Here is a 16,349-nt window from a genome sequence, read left to right on the forward strand (position 1 = left end):
AAACAGATGACAATACACACTCCCAAACTTGAACAGCCCATCTTCTGGTGGAATAGCTGGAGGGTACAGTGAATGCTCACTGCCCTCATGCTCTCTCTGAGGAAAGATGTGAGATACGAATGTGCATACAGAATTGCATTTTTTCAGACTTCACATCTAATTAACTTCCTTTCATATTATAAAGGAAAATCAGGCTTTGAAGTGATTGCTTTGGACATTCATTAAATCATCATATTCATTAAAGCCATTCATTCCCCTATGTTGCCCTTTGTCTTCTGTTAACAATGTGGACTTCTTGTTGAAGTAAAAGTCTACAGTAAAGTTTACTAATGTCAGATTTGTGCAGTTCTTCATGAGACTGGGATGCGGTAAAGGTGTTCCAGACCCCAGGAGCCAACCTGTTCTTCTACAATATTCTCTCAATGGCGGTCTCTCGTGGAGTCTCCTTCAAGAATTCCTTTTCAGCAACTCCAGCAACGTGGGCAGATACATTGCCCTGGAGATACCCTTGAAAGCTCGTTCTAGTTCTACTCGCCTCCGCTGGTGGCAGCCATCTGAAAATGGGCACTTCTACAGCCCCTGGGTTATCGACCAGGTCAGTCCCTTCAGGATAAACTATTTTAATTTTTGTCACTTGAGCTGAATGTGGCTTTAGAAAGCATTAGTCCAATCCCATTGCTCAGCAGAAGAAGCCCAACACAGTTGAATGACTTGCCCAAGGGCATACAGCTAGATTAGATGTGGCATTTAGCTTCCTTTCATTCTCTATTCCTTCAGTCGCCTAAGCCTATAAAAATAAACAACACAACAGAAGGCCTAGGTCCTGCTCACAGAGGAATCTGCCATATGGGTAGGGAGGTTTTATGAAGCGTGATACAAGGTTATAATTCACTGAAAAGGAGAATGTGCAAATTGGTATTGGTGCCAAATGCAGTAGTTCCCAAATCCTCTTTCCTAGTCTTTGAAGAAAAAAGTAAATAAGCCTCCCCAACATCCTTATGGACTGTTCTAAAGGATCTTCATACATAATAAAATGTGTATCAAATAGAATTCAAACAACTTGTTAACAAATGGTAGAGTCCATGGAAAGAATTGGAACTGAAATGGCTTAGGGTAAAACCATCCTTAAATAGAAATTTTGCATGGAAAATAATCACATGTAAACGAAATTTTTCTTTTCCAGCTTGGGTGCATACAATTTCCAAAGGCACAATTTGGCCCATGAAGGCTGTGATTGGTTTTGTCAATCCTTTGATTTGTTTTCTGCAGCTTCTTGCCAGATGGGCAAACAGACCACATAAACAAGAGCATTCGAAAAGGCCCCCTAACATTATGCTAGCTGGATGGTGCCAGTTCTGAGCAGGCTGACAAATAAAAACAAACAAAAAACAAACGTGGTTTCCTGTGTCTTAAAACCAAGTTGAAAATTTGGTATTTTGTTTTAAAATTGTATTTCAGATTCTCATCGGAGGAAATATTTCTGGTAATACAATCTTGGAAGATGATTTCACAGCTCTGGATAGTAGGAAATGGCTGCTTCACCCGGGAGGCACTAAGATGCCCGTGTGTGGCTCTACTGGCGATGCCCTGGTCTTCATCGAAAAGGCCAGCACCCGTTATGTGGTCACCACAGATGTTGCCATCAATGAGGACTCATTCCTACAGATAGATTTCGCTGCCTCCTGCTCGGTCACAGACTCTTGTTATGGTAAGTGTTCCATTTCCAGAGGGAGGGACAGACGTGTGTGTAGGAGCATCCTCTGTCTGCAATTCTGGTAAGTCCCAAGTAAAAGAAAGAGACTAAGTAAAGTTAGCAACAAATTATGAAGAGCCTTAAAAAGCAGGCACAGGAAATTGTGCTTGACAAGGTCATGAATAGTAGTGTACAAGTGCAGGGGGTGACATGATGGTATTTTGGGAAGATTAGTTCAGGACCTGCTGAAGACAAATAGAGAAAAAAAAGAAGCCATAGTGTAATCTCTGTAGGAGGCAACTCAGACTGCACTGTGTCTTGAAGAGAAATTGAATGGATACAATTGATATGAGACAGTGGGAACAAAAAATAAAGAACAAATCTCAGGACTCGGTAAAAGATTGAACATAGAGGGTAAAGGAGATAGAAGAGTAAAATTCCTAAAATAACTTCTAAATTTTGAACCCAGAAAACTAGTGTAAAAGTATTGCATTGATAAAATTTGATAGTTAAGAAGAGATGTTATGAGGGGACATGATGAGATTTTCTTAGTTCTAAGTGGAGACATCCTTTAGTGAGAAGGACATACAATGTGGAAAACAGGAGCTGTGTCTTGACTGTTCATCACAATATGCCCAGCATCCAGCATGATGCCAGGCTCAGTAAACATTTGTTGAACGAATAAAATCATTTTGAGACATGAAATTGGGAGATTTGGGCACAGAGGTAGGAGTTGAAGCTGTAAGAGTGTATACATAGAATTGAAGGCCAGAAACAGGGTCTGGAAGATTGCCATAGCTAGGCTAGTTAGCAAAGGAGTTGGAGGAAGAGTAAGACAGGAGACTCAGAATAATGTCCCCCAAAACAAAAGAAAGTTTCAAGAATCAGGGAGTAATCAATAACACCCAGTGCTGTAAGGAGGACAAGTACAATGAAGACTGAGACCAGGCCATTGTATTTACCTAGAAACCTTAGAGCAGTACATGGTCTAAGGCTGGCTGCACAGGAGAAGTACCTGGGGAGCTTTAAAGTGCCTGACACCTTGGCCATGCCCCAGAAGAGTTCAATCAGAATCTCTGGTGGCAGAACCCAGGCATCAGCAATTTCTAAAAGCACCCAGGTGATTTCAGTGCACAGCCAAGACTGAGAACCACAGCAATTTCAGAAGGGAGGTGGGGGCTGAGGCAGTTTATAAAGCATTAAGAAGTGAGTAGGGAGAGAGAAATATGACAGGGGATATAGATTGGATGTTTCAGAAAAAGAAAAAGGAAAGAAAGAAATATCTTTCCATAGGCCCGCAACCTGACTGCATGCATTGGCGCAAATTCCATGACCTTCGGCTACCTCTTTATACCTCTCTGATTTCCATACTCCATATATATTCCATTGCAGAGCAGAGCAAGATATATAAGCAAAAGAGATTTTACAATTTCTAAGAAGTTTCACCCATACTGGGAGCTAAATTGGCATTAGTTGGTCAGAATTCCTATAAAATGGGGAAAAATTGAGAAGAACTCTCAATTTTTTTAACTATTTAAAAAGTGATCATTAAAATATACATAAAATGTTATCTGTATGGTAACCATTAAATAAGTGGATATAATACATTAATTTATATTGATTAAGCTTAATAAATTATTTAAATTTTTAAAATATTGAATTATATAGCATTTAAATAATATGTTATATATTATATCACTATTATACTATATTATAAGTATATGTATTATAACTATTATAAATCACTATTCATATACTGTAACTGTATATGAAGTAATAATTTTGCCATGATTGTTCTGAAAGTTTCTCGTTACAAGGAGTAATGCAGAAAAATTTATTTTATGTTTCACTTGATCACATCCCCTTAAAAGAAAATTTATTCCAATGTGGAAATTTAAAAATAATAACTAGTAATGTACAGAGGGCAAAGTAAGTCTAGGAAACATTTCAAAGTAGGAAACATAAATATAGGGAAAAAAATCAAGTTGACATTTGATTAAAATTAATACGTATAGAAACATGATAAGTAATTCCGGTTCCTAGTTCTGAAGACATGTGTTTATATCCAGAATCATGCTTCCTGTTTCAGCTATTGAACTGGAATACTCAGTAGATCTTGGATTGTCATGGCACCCATTGGTGAGGGACTGTCTGCCCACCAATGTTGAATGCACTAGCTATCATCTGCAGCGGATCCTGGTGTCAGATACTTTCAACAAGTGGACCAGGATCACTCTGCCTCTCCCTCCTTATACCAGGTATGGATACTTCTACAGTAGTGACCCAAATGTGATAAGATTTGGCATGTCATATTTTAGCACACCAAGATTAAATGAGATATGTGAGATGTTGTTACTTGTTCATGGTATTGCTGTATGTGAATTATTAAGGCTATCTTAATAAGTAAAATAGAAACCAGTTTTTATGTGTTTTCCCAAAATCCAAGCCTTTATTGACTTTTAACTCTAATGTTTATAAAGAATGGCTTCTACAAGAGAACAGCAGCTGTATCGCCCAACTTCAACTTAATTTAGACATGCCAAGAACAAGTCATTTAAAATAGGCCCTTTGGATACAGAATAGATTTAAATGGAGTCTATTTCCTGCTGGTCAGATTGCTGTAAATATAGTAGTGAGAAATATCATATAAATGGATATAGCAAATAAATGTGTATTAAAATTAGTGGCTGCTTTTGAAATTTTATTTTGAACAGTATCTTGAGAATTATCACCTGGAGCACTCTTTTATGTGCTGAACAATTGTAAAAGCTTCGTTTACTGTGTCTATGGGAAATGACTGTGGCTTGATAAAATTTCCTGGTAATGTCAGTAAAGAAGTTAAATCTAAATTATCCGTGAATTTGCACTCCTGTTTGAATAAAGCAAAGAATTAACATTGCCTAGTGGAATAGTATTATATGACTGTTTTCTCTTTCACCATCTAAAGTGGGTGTTAATCATAGGAAACCTTTAAAATCTTGATGGAAACTCCTGTTCCCTTCAAGAAAAAGGTGATCAGTTGCTATCGTTAAGAAAGAAGCAAAGCAACCAATGCAGTGCGTAGAACAGGACTTATGTTTGGGCTTATTATTGTTCTGTCACCTCCCCACAAATGAAGAATGAATAAATCTTCCTAGCAAATGACCATAAAATTCAGCCATTTATCTAGGGTATAACTTTTCTTGGGATTATCATAAATGTGATGGTTTCAGTTACTAACAGCCTAAGGCTGCTTTACAATTGCTGGCTCAGAGGTACGAGACTATATTAACTGTCAGCACAGTTGCCAAGTTTAAATGAGATACGTGAGATTTTGTTGCTCGTTAAAGGTATTGCCATGCATGAATTATTAAGGTGATCTTAATAAGTAAAAAAAAAAATTCCATTAAGGCAGCAGTCCTTTAAGTCTTTATGAATTCTATGAATGATTACCCAGCTACTTGGTAGCATTTTGCAAATAAGCAACATTCTAAGATTTACTCCAGCTAGTCATTATACCCTTGAGTCTTTTACTCAAGAAAAGTAATTATTCCTCATCTTTTAATCTGTCTTTTAATTGTCTCTTGCACATACCCACAAGAATTTTGACACTTTTAAGTGATGTTCAAAAAAATCTGATGAGCCACTTCCTCCTGTAACCATATTGCAAATATGGAGTTTCTTTATTTTATTACCCTCAAGGCTCATGTTGTACAATTGTCCTAAAGGTGACACTGCCTTATAACAAAGCCCTCTGGGTAATTCAAAAAGAGATGTGCATGGATGGAGCACAAGAAAGACTCACTCTTATCATGCTCCACTATATGCCAAAGATCATCAGAACAACATGCCAGTCTCGGAGCACTTTGTCTCAAATATGAGTTAACATATCTATGTATATCTACTCTTTCATCCTATTATTGTTATATATGGTGTTGTCTTGTTTTAAGTTAAACTTACTACCTCAATGTGTGGAAATGTGTTGAAACATCAATGTCTATCTGATTCACCAGGCCAGAATTGAAGATTTCAGTTTGTAGCTCTTCACTATAAACAAACATGATGCTGACATCTCAAAGATGTGTGCTAAGTAGGGGTTAGGAATGACTGAGACCATGTGACAGCTGCAGCTTTCTACTCTCTTATCATATGACCGTAAGGCTAGGATCCCAGGATTGTTGGCACAGTGGTGGTAAGAGTCAGCAGAGGTTGGCTGTCCACAAATTGACATCAAACCATTCACCAAACTGAAATGGCCAGTAGTCATCAGTAATAATTATTTATTCAATTAGTCGTTTATTAAATAAATATTTTTTTAGCTGTTTAATTCTGCACTAGGCTTATGTGAGGGCTGAACTTATCCCTGCCTCAAGGAGCTTTTAGCTCAGTGGAAGAAAAAGGTATTAACCCAAAATCACAAGTAATCAGAGAAGTAAATATGAGTCAACTGTGATAAGTGATAGAAAACAGGTACATGATGCTACAAGATTATATGAGGGTAGTTCAGAAAGTTCATGGAACAATAGGATTAAAAGACAGTATAAATCTTTCCATGAACTTTTTGAACTACTCTCATATATCATAGAAAGATTTGGCTTGGTCAAGAAGGCCAAGGAATGCTTTCTTGAGAAAAGGATAAATGAGATAAGATATGAAAGATGAATAGGTGTTAACCAGGTAAAGAGTAAGAGTTGGAGCGTTCGAGATAAGGATAATAGCCTATAGTAGGAGGAAGCAGGTTTATTTGAGATACTGAATGTATGTGATCAGACATGAAGAGAGAGGAGCAGTGAGGTGCGAGACGGTGTCAGACCGTGAAGAGCATCGTAGGTTGCACTGAAGATTTGGGGATTACAGGAACATTGAAAAGCCTGTTAAAGTGTTTGTTTGGGGGCCGGCCCGGTGGCGCACTGGATAGTGCGCCGCTTGGGAAGCGCGGTGGCGCTCCTGCTCGAGGGTTCGGATCCCACATACAGACCGGTTCCCGCTCACTGGCTGAGCGAGGCATGGGGGCGACGCTGAGGGTTGCAATCCCGTTGCCGGTCCCCGGTCCAGTACGGGGGCAACACTGAGGGTTGCGATCCGTTGCCGGACACAGAAAAAAGACAAAAGACAAAAAAAAAAAAAAAAAGGGTTTGTTTGGGAATAGGGAGCATGATCAGATTTGCATTCAGAAAAGCTTGTTCTAACTACAGAACAAATTGGAGAGGATAAGAGTTGGTGAGAAGGATGTTAAAAAGAAAATGATGGTAGTTTGGACTAAGGTGCTAGCATCAGACACGAAGAGAAGTGGAGAAATTCAAGAGATGTGGAGGCAATAAAAATGACTGAGCTTGATGATGAAATGGACGTGGGAGGCTGAGGGAAAGGACAGAGTGGAAAATGATTCCCTGGTTCCTGAGTTGCAAAACTGAATGGAAGCTGGTGCTTCTCCCTGGGAAGGGAGCCCTGAGACTAAACACAAGATACATCACACTCTGGTACTGACACTGCTTTGTTAAAACCTAAATCATTGGGGTAGACAAATTCATAGTCAATACTCCTTCCTATACACATTGGTTAAGTTAGATCTTCCTGGAAAAAGACATACAAAAAAAAAAAAAGAAGGAAAAGCATTGGAGTCTAGTGGAGGACTCTGCCTTTTAAGCCCGATGAGATTTTAAGCAAGTCATTTCATGTCTCTAAACTTCAGTTTCCTCATCTGAAAAATAGAGATCTTTTTATCATATAAAAATGTAATAAATGTGCATAAAAGTGTTTGGAACATTGTAAAGATTTATAAAATTGTAAATCATTTTTTACTTTTATGAGTTAACTACAAAATCATACTTGTTAACCACAGCACAAGTTTATTATCAGATTTCAATTTCAGGCTAATAAATCTTCCTAAATCTCAGTTTAGCTTAAAGAGAGGGAGCCCGTGGTAATGATAGGACACTGTCTTAAGTTCTTGCCCTGGAAGAAGTTACAATCTGAAGAAAATAAGAAGTGTACCCAAGAAACAACTTTAAAATTATACATGTTGTACGTAATTTAGAACTTCACTGAGAAATGGGCAAGAAATACCATAGTGTCGAGAAATAGGAAATAGCTGAATACAGAGTTAGAAGAGATGGGCCCTGACTTTGAAGGATGGCTAGGAATTAGGTGGGTCAGGGGAAGAACATTCTAAATCAGGGGAACAATATGAACAGGCCAAGGACCTGTGGACATGAGCCTGGAAGAATCACAGGAGTTGCTGATTAAAGCAGAGGGCTCATGTCAGGAAGCTGTGGAAAGATGCTGGTTAGTAGAGTTGGGTTAACTTATAGAAAGCATTTCAGCAAGGCAGAGGAGTTTGGACTTGTAGGAAAAATGAACTATGGTGGGTTTCAAACTGAGAATATTCTTCCAAGAAATAAACTGGGAGAACAGAAAGACTCAAATAAGAGAAAGTAGCAAGTGTTGTGATAATGACCTGTAGATGAAGTAACCAGGGTCTGGGGTATGAATCACATGGAAGGGATGAGGTGGATATTACAGAACACTCCAAAGAAAGAGTTGATAAAACGCAACTCCTTCTCTGTTTAGAAAGAAAAGAGAGTACTCCTAAATTTAATAGCAGAATGAGTTGAAATGGCTAGCAAAGGAACCGAGAGAATTCAGTCAGGGAGGTAGGAAAGAATAACGTGGTATCCAGAAGCCATGTGAGAAGAGATCATCAGTTGGAAAGAGATGACCATCTGTAACACAAGCCATAGACAGGAGTGAAGACAAGTTTCACAACAAATCTACTGGATTTTTCAATTAGGAGATAATCAGTGACATTCAAAGAACAGTTTGGAAGCAAATACAGCTTGTCTGGCCCCAGAGCCCATGGGCTTAACCACTACATTTGTACGACATCTTTATTGCTTGCCTAAGAGACATGGTCCTAGGAGAATAGGGAGGGAGGAATACCAGCAGTTCCTAAGCAAGACTGAAAAAGATATGAAGATGCCCAAATCAATTGCACAGCCCCTCATCTGAATCTGCCTCCTCCTTTTTACTAACCCCATACCTAAAAATAACAGGTGGCTCAAGTGGCATGGGTTTTTGAAGTATCACCTGAGAACCAGGGTGACTCAATGCTTCGAAGGGCAGGTAACCCAAACCCACCAAGAAAGGGAGGAGGGGATTGGCCACTGAAAGGCTCAGGTGTGACTTGGCTATTTTTAGTCACAGCTTGAAGGTGATCCATTCCCTTGTACTAGCCCTAATGACCTAGCTGAAACCACCTTCTTTAAAGATTAACTACAACACTTTGGAAGCCAGGTGGTTTTAGCCACAGCATGGAAGCTACTTAATGTTTGTGAGAAGGTCCAAGGAAAGGTGGTAAGCAGAAGAAAGGATAAGGTTATAGAAGTATTGCGGTGATGGAATGGGGATGGGGGAGACTATAGCTTTTTGCCCGTAAGATTTAGAGAGGGAAAATAGTTTTCAATGATATTCCCACATACTATAACTGCAAGCAGAGTAAAGGTCTTACTTTAAGAAAACCACATAAATAAGCTTAATATTTACTGGGCTCTTCAAATATTCAAGGCAGATACAAGTTCATTTTTTTAAGAGATATTTTTTAACTTGCCCTGGTACTCTATTTCTTTCAGTGTTTCTTCTTTTATTATGCTTTTTGCAAGCATTCACATTACTGAACATCTTATTAAAATTTTTCAGCCAAGTCAAAGAAGCACTGGACTTCTCTTCCATATACATTTTCTCGTGCATCATTTTGATGCTTTGAACACAACTGCTGTTACTTTACAAAATTTTTGCTGGTCTTTCAGGGCTACAAAACATAATAAAATAATTTTGTCTGGTACAAGTCATGGTACTATTGATTTTCACGTAGTGAATATATTAATGTATTTGGGGCACTATGTTAAAACAAATTAAATCTATTTCCATTTCTACTACAACAAAGAATAAAGCCATTTCCAGAAATTCTGAATTCTCTCTAAGCTTTATCAGTTGTCAAAGTTCTGTCGGAGAATTGGAGAGTTGGCTTACTTTGTACATACATATTGGTATATATGGATTCTTAGGATTGTTTTAACAGTTAAATATGTCATTCTCCATTGAGAAGATATTTTATAAATTATTGGAAAATTCCTTGTATGTGAAGGATGGTCAGGTATTTGATGCCCTTGGTGAGCTTACTCAGAACACTGTAGTTTTTATTATTTTTACTAATTACAATCATCAGCAAAAATAATAGATATCTTCTTTTACCTAAAAATGACAGCCACTCTCTTTTATTTGTAATTCTCAAATCGAAATTCTACTGTGATTTTAAAAGGATCACAGAGCATTTGGGGCTCACATTTTTATCTATTAAAATCCAAAATATGCAAAATACATTCTCTAAAGAGAATAGTATACTAAACTTCGACGTTTTTATTACCTAGCTTCAACAATTATTGATTCATGAGCAACACTGTTTCATGAATAACACTGTTCTCTCTTACCCCCCCATATTATTTTGAAGCAAATCCCATACCTCCTATCATTTTTTTTTTCCTTTTTGTCTTTTTTCGTGACTGGTAATGGGATCGCAACCCTCAGTGTCACGCCCGTACCGCAACCGGCAACGGGATCGCAACCCTCGGTGTCACGCCCGCACCACGCTCAACCAGTGAGCGGACCGGTCTCTATATGGGATCTGAACCCTCGGCGGGAGCGCCACCGCGCTCCCAAGCGCCGCACTCTACCGAGTGTGCCACCAGGCCGGCCCCCTCCTATCATTTTGACTATAAATGTTTTAGAATGTATCTCTGAAACAAATCTGCAATATAATTATCATGCCTAAAAATTAATGATAATTTCTTATTCGTACTTACTAAATATTCAGTATTCAGACTTTCCTGTTTATCTCACAAAATGTGTTATAGTTTTTTCAAGTCAGAATACAGATCAATGTAATTGATTAAAACGTCTCTTAAGTCTCCTTTAACCTCCAGGTCCCTCTACCTACCTCTTCCGATGGAGCCTGAGACACAAGGAGGTTGTTCGATTTTCCAAAAGGTCATGAAGTCAGTGCTGGACCAGGACTGTTCCAAAGTCCTCCACTTGTTCTCTATCACAGGAGAAAGAAAGGCCATGTGGGGTGGCTCATTTAAATTCTTCTGTTGCTAACTCTGCAGTGTGCTTTCCACCCTAGTCCCACAGAGACATCATGAAGGACCTAGGTTACCTTATGAGGGCTTTATCCCATTTGTGTGGAGTCATAACCTATAGTCCAAACACTTTCTCCTCTCATGCAAGTGTTCAGAACTCAGTGTATTATAAGAAAGTTTAGAAGAAAGGAAAATCAAATGGCAGGATACATTCTTTTGTGGACAGATTAATGCTACCTAAAAATGCAAAAAATATTACAGTCTTTTAGTGTCCTACAGATTCTCAGTGTTAATTATAATCACCAAGAGGGAATTTTTCTACCACAGGATCTGGGATGCCTAGGTTAAGCTTCGACTGCTTGCCACCAGATCTCTGGTCATCCAGCCTTTGCCTGCCATCCAAGACAACCAGGGTCAATACATCAAATGCAGCAATAACATGCTGTCAGAAGATACTGGATTCTAGATCCAGTCCTAAGGCTAAGAAGCTGTATAAGCCCCCTCCATGGCTGGTAGTCCACATACCTGTGAAAGGATTCAACTGAACAAGACAATTTCTGAGAGTCACCCCTTCATTTCCACCCCAAAGTGTGATTTCCTTCTTTTGTTCATAACTCGGTAGATCATGAGGCTCTACCTAGGGCATGGTCTTTGTGCCCCCTCTGATGGCTCAGCCTTGTAGAGCTCTTCACCATTACTAATGTATTCAAACCCCTCATTCCCAAGTTGATGCCTCCTTTCTAGAGTGAGCTTTTTCTCTAGCTCTTGTCCATAGGTCATGAGCCAGTGGCCCTCTCTCTTCAGTTGACCTGACATGTGCTTTCTCCCAGTGCTGGGGTCTTTACATCCTTGCTTACAGGAGGGTAAAGGACCCTTCTCCTAGAAGCCACAGGCCAGGTCACCTTACTTGCTTAATGGCAGCACCCAAGATTCATTATAGAAATTAAAGACATGAACACCGGAAACAAAATCTCTAACGGTAACCGTGGACTGATATAAACAGGAAATGTGAAAGTACTAAATAAAAGCTATAGGGAAATATTTTCTATCTGATGCATATTATCTCATAACAACTGTACCATAAACCTTGAATTAATATACAGTATTGTAATATATTGCTGCATATTGTACTAAAAAGACTATTCTGGGAAAGGCTGTTAATCCATCAACAGTGACAGATTCTAGGGGCACTCTGCTTTAATAAAACATGGGTTTGAAACATAAAAATGTACCAAAGATATGGTCATTACTGTCTTTGTACATTAACCTTCTCATATGCCAGTTAAAGGTGAGGCTAACCCTATGACAATTGTTTGTCAGAGGCTGTCCCTTTCTCTTCCTGGGGTCCCCTCAGGGAATCTCAGTGAGAGCAGACTCACCTGGAGTTAACTCCACAAACATATAAGGCCCCAGCAGACCCCTTTCTGCTTACTTGTGTAAATAAGGGACTTCCAGTTGATTTTGTGACTAGGATTCCTGAGGAAACTTGCATTTTAACAGTGGCTTTTTGTAGCTAATCTTCATTTTTTTTTTGAAAAAATAGTTTTACTGTGATATAATTCACAATAGTTTTTATATATTGTGACAAGATAGATATAACTTACATAGTAAACAATATAGATATATCTATGTATAGATATAGTTTATATAATAAACAATACAGATATAGTTTTGATTTATATTTTTCTAATGATGTTGAACATTTTATGATGGTTCATTGACTATTTATATATCTTCTTTGGGACGTTGTTCACTTTTGTCTAATATAGAGAAATCGGCTAAGGAAGAAAATTTTATGCCAGATATATAGGAAAGGTTTTGGCTAGCAAGACAAATATAGGACACATTTTGAAATGGGTCAGACGCTGTAGAGCCTCTTACTCAAACAGAGAGGGCCAAGGGCTTCAGCCATGAGACTGACTTGCAGAAATAAGGATAAATAGACTTGTGTGTACATACAGCAGCAATAAACACAGCCTTCTATAGCTAACCAGCTGTTCAAATTTAAGAGTAATGGTAAGAATAAGATGATGTGTACAGGTTGTGGTAGAGTTTTGATAGATTTATGTAGTTGGAATACAAAGTAGTAATGAACCAGGAGATCCTCGCCTCATCTCAGTTTTGTTAGTGAATCAGTGCATGACTTAGGTCACTGGGCCTCATGTTCTTCCTTGACAGAGCAGAAAGGTTGGTCTAGATTTTTTAGGCTTATGTAGTTTATCTATCTCTTTGGGAGTAAAGGAAACATCTGGGAAGAGTGAAACGGTTTTTTAAAAATCTATGGTTTCTCTCAAAGGGCTTTTTCTTATTATGCTGACAACGAGGACTTCGTAGGTAGATAGAGTCATTCTGAAGAAAAGAGCATAAACAAAGAATCTAAAATGTGTATTGAGATCTATTAAAAGTAGTGGCTGCAGTGTGGGGAAAGCACCTGGGAGGCCAGTGAGAGGAACCATACTATTGGCAATAACATTGTTACTGCTTAGCAATGGATTTTTTAAAGCACTATGTAGCACTTACTATGGGGGGGTAGATGGGGAAGAAATGGCATAAATTCAAAAAAAATTAAAAAGCAAGGGGAGAGAGAGATTTCAAGGATATGGGAAAATGAGAAGTCAGCTCTGGGGCCATTTCCCTCCCAACTCCAAAAAGCAGCAGCTGGTAGTGGCCGTCATTACAAGGAACTTCAGGATAAATGATGACACCTGCCCAGGGACTCCACCAAGATACTCGTAGGTCCTGGTAACATGAGCTAATTAATTTTCACAACACCCTTGCGAGGCAGGAAGTAGCATTTTCCTAGTTTTACAGAGAGGGAAGTGTCAATGTGTTAACACAAGTGATTTGGCCCCTTGACATAGTGAAGCTGTGCAGGGCTGGGAATAAAAAGTCTCAGCAATTCAACTTCCACACTTATTTTTAACTTCTATCCCAGTTCTTCCCCTTCTTATAAAATAATATAGGATAGTGCAGTCATATTGTTTTGTGGGCACATAATTACTATATGTAGTTATTCCTAAGGATATAAAATCATTGCATTTGAGAAGGAGCCCTTGAAAACATCTTATTTAACCCCTCATTATATCTGTTAAGTTACTCAGCATGAACATAGAACTGGCTAGTGCCAGAGTACAAATTAGAGCCCTCACTTATCTTTATTCCTCTCGGCTAACTCTGGTTTTCATACATTCTTCACATGGTCTCCCACTGTTTCCTTTTCTGTTGAATGCCAGAGAGTTGCATAAACTAAAAATGTCAGGGTTGGATGTCCCCATAAAGCCTGTCAACCCCAGCAATGCACCTGGCCCTTAAGTCTTCCATGCAATCGCTCTGTTAAGTGGATGCCCAGACTGTGATTAAACACAACCGGTGATCAGAAAGCCGCCACCGCTAGGCAGCCATGCCACCTCTCAACTGTGGGAGGCTGCCCTCCCCCTTTCGTAGCTATCAAATCACTGCCCCCACAGCTGACCTCAGTACCTGCCCACCCACCCTACATCAACTGTTTGACTCTCTCTCAGCATCTTCTTGCCATTAACTCAATATTTTTTCAGCACATGTTTATGAAGCTCCATTTACAGGTGCCACTAATAATAAAATGGTAAATAAGGAGAGTAATCTCACAGAAGGAACTACATCTAAATAGGCACTTTGAATACAAAGTGATAGGGGCTTTGGTGAGGCATATATAAGATATTAGGGGAACAAGTCAAGTTTTTTACTTACCTGCTATCTGTAAGCACTGAGAATACAAAACGATATTTCCTGAAAACATACAGAGATATTTCCTGTCATTCAGAAGCTTATAGTCTAAGAGAAAGACAGAATAAATATATAAATGTTGATTAGTTACAGAATCCAAGTAATTAGGTGCTATGGAAATACGATGTTCCACTGTGTTATTTATAAGATGTTGCTGCATATAAACAGGCACAGCTATTAGTAAATGTATTCATTAAAAATAACTCAACAGCAGAGCCACTGCATAGCACAATTTTGGGGTTGGGGGCATCTTCACATCATTTGCTGTGAGCATGGCGGCCTCTCAATACCAGCTCCCTGTACCTATAGAGACCTCCGGAATGGGGGGTGCTGTGCAGCGCGTGCACAATGTTGAGCAAAAGAGGGATTATCCCCGCCTGCTCCCTTATCCCTTACTGTTCCAGGGAGGAGACAGGTATGTATCAAATACTTATGCAAATGAGTATATGATGATAATTGTGATAAATACAGAAAAAGGAAAGGAACAGTTTGCTCTGACACAGAATAATATCGAAGAAATATTTTTAAAGAGGTCAGGAAGAAAATTTCTCTATGAGAACCTGACATTTCCTTTGAGACCTGAATACACACAGGTGTTAACCAGGCAGAGGGAGGCAAAGCATGCAGGCAGAAAGGTGGGCAAGAGTCTGGTGTGCTTTGGGAGGTGGGAGAAGGAATAGTTCTCTGGGAGGTGAGTGGCCCAGATAAGGGAGGAGAGGAGAGGACCTAGCTCAGGCAGAGCCTCATGGGCCAACGACAAGGCTTGGGGTTCAAGTTAAATGCAATAGGAAGTGATAGGAGAATATTAGGCAGCGATGACTCTGCTTGTGGGGAGCATATGGGAGCTGAGGAGCAAGAAGGATTGTGGAGAAATCCATTTCTGCGTTGATGCTCTGTAGACATATATCAGACTGAACTACTTATTTTCAGAATGAAGATTTTAGTTCTAGTCTATTTCTTTTCTAGTTTCTAAAATTTACGTAAATGTCTTCAATTAGAAAATACAAAATTTTTGCTGTTGTTTGGTCTTTTGTCCTGTCTAAAACAGACATTTTTCAGTCAAATGATTAACAGTCTCTTAATGACAAAATGTATATGGATCAATAAACACAAATGATTTCCTTTAAGAGTCTTTTAATGTTCAACTCACTTGAGCTTCGGGCATTGTTTGGATTTTACTGCCATCTAGTGCCTCTGAAAACATGTTTGTGTTTCTGAACAAGACACTCACCAAAACTGTTTGAATGAGCAAATACATTTCTGTTTCGAATGGGAGAACCTCTCTTTGTTTCATTTGTATACTTTTAAATCAACATATATAAGTATTTATATACTTTTAAATCAATAAAATAAGTCTGGTGTTACTTATTATCCTTCCTCCTTTATTCTGTCCGTTACCTAGGGTTTCAGTGATCCGTCTGCTTTACACTCATACTGTGTCTAAGACTTTCACTGGGAGAATTCCTCAGGAATGCTGTGTGAGGTGGACCGGTGTGCCCACTGCACAAAAGTGTCTGGTTTTAGGGAACAAGTGGAAAGCTGAAATCCAGCCCATATTCTGTTCCCAAGTCAAAGGCACAGGGGTAGTGGCTGCTCAAGGACAGGCATCTCCTCCGAATTTGTACATACAAGTTAGCGGCAGCTCTGGTTTCACTTTGTGAAAGTTCCCACACAAAATTCACTGCTCACTGCTCCCCTGAGATGTTAGGATTAGTTTTAGTTTCTGATTTAGTCGGTTTTCACTGGGCTGAAATATATGATCAAGCTATTGCAGTTTGGTT

The 16,349-nt window shown here is 39.0% G+C and overlaps 1 protein-coding gene across 2 annotated transcripts in view; it reads left to right on the forward strand.

Moving 5' to 3' along the window:
* Positions 1-16,349, forward strand: part of RELN (reelin) — a 472,813-nt gene that overhangs the window by 414,307 nt on the left and 42,157 nt on the right. For both annotated transcript variants that reach the window (XM_008592225.1, XM_008592230.1), the window contains exons 44-46: positions 337-595; positions 1,459-1,708; positions 3,783-3,951. In XM_008592225.1, coding sequence (XP_008590447.1) covers positions 337-595; positions 1,459-1,708; positions 3,783-3,951 — 678 coding nt within the window. The remainder of the gene's footprint in view (positions 1-336; positions 596-1,458; positions 1,709-3,782; positions 3,952-16,349) is intronic.

This window comes from Galeopterus variegatus, unplaced genomic scaffold, assembly GCF_000696425.1.
Source record: "Galeopterus variegatus unplaced genomic scaffold, G_variegatus-3.0.2 Scaffold153, whole genome shotgun sequence".
In the NCBI taxonomy this organism is placed as follows: domain Eukaryota; kingdom Metazoa; phylum Chordata; class Mammalia; order Dermoptera; family Cynocephalidae; genus Galeopterus; species Galeopterus variegatus.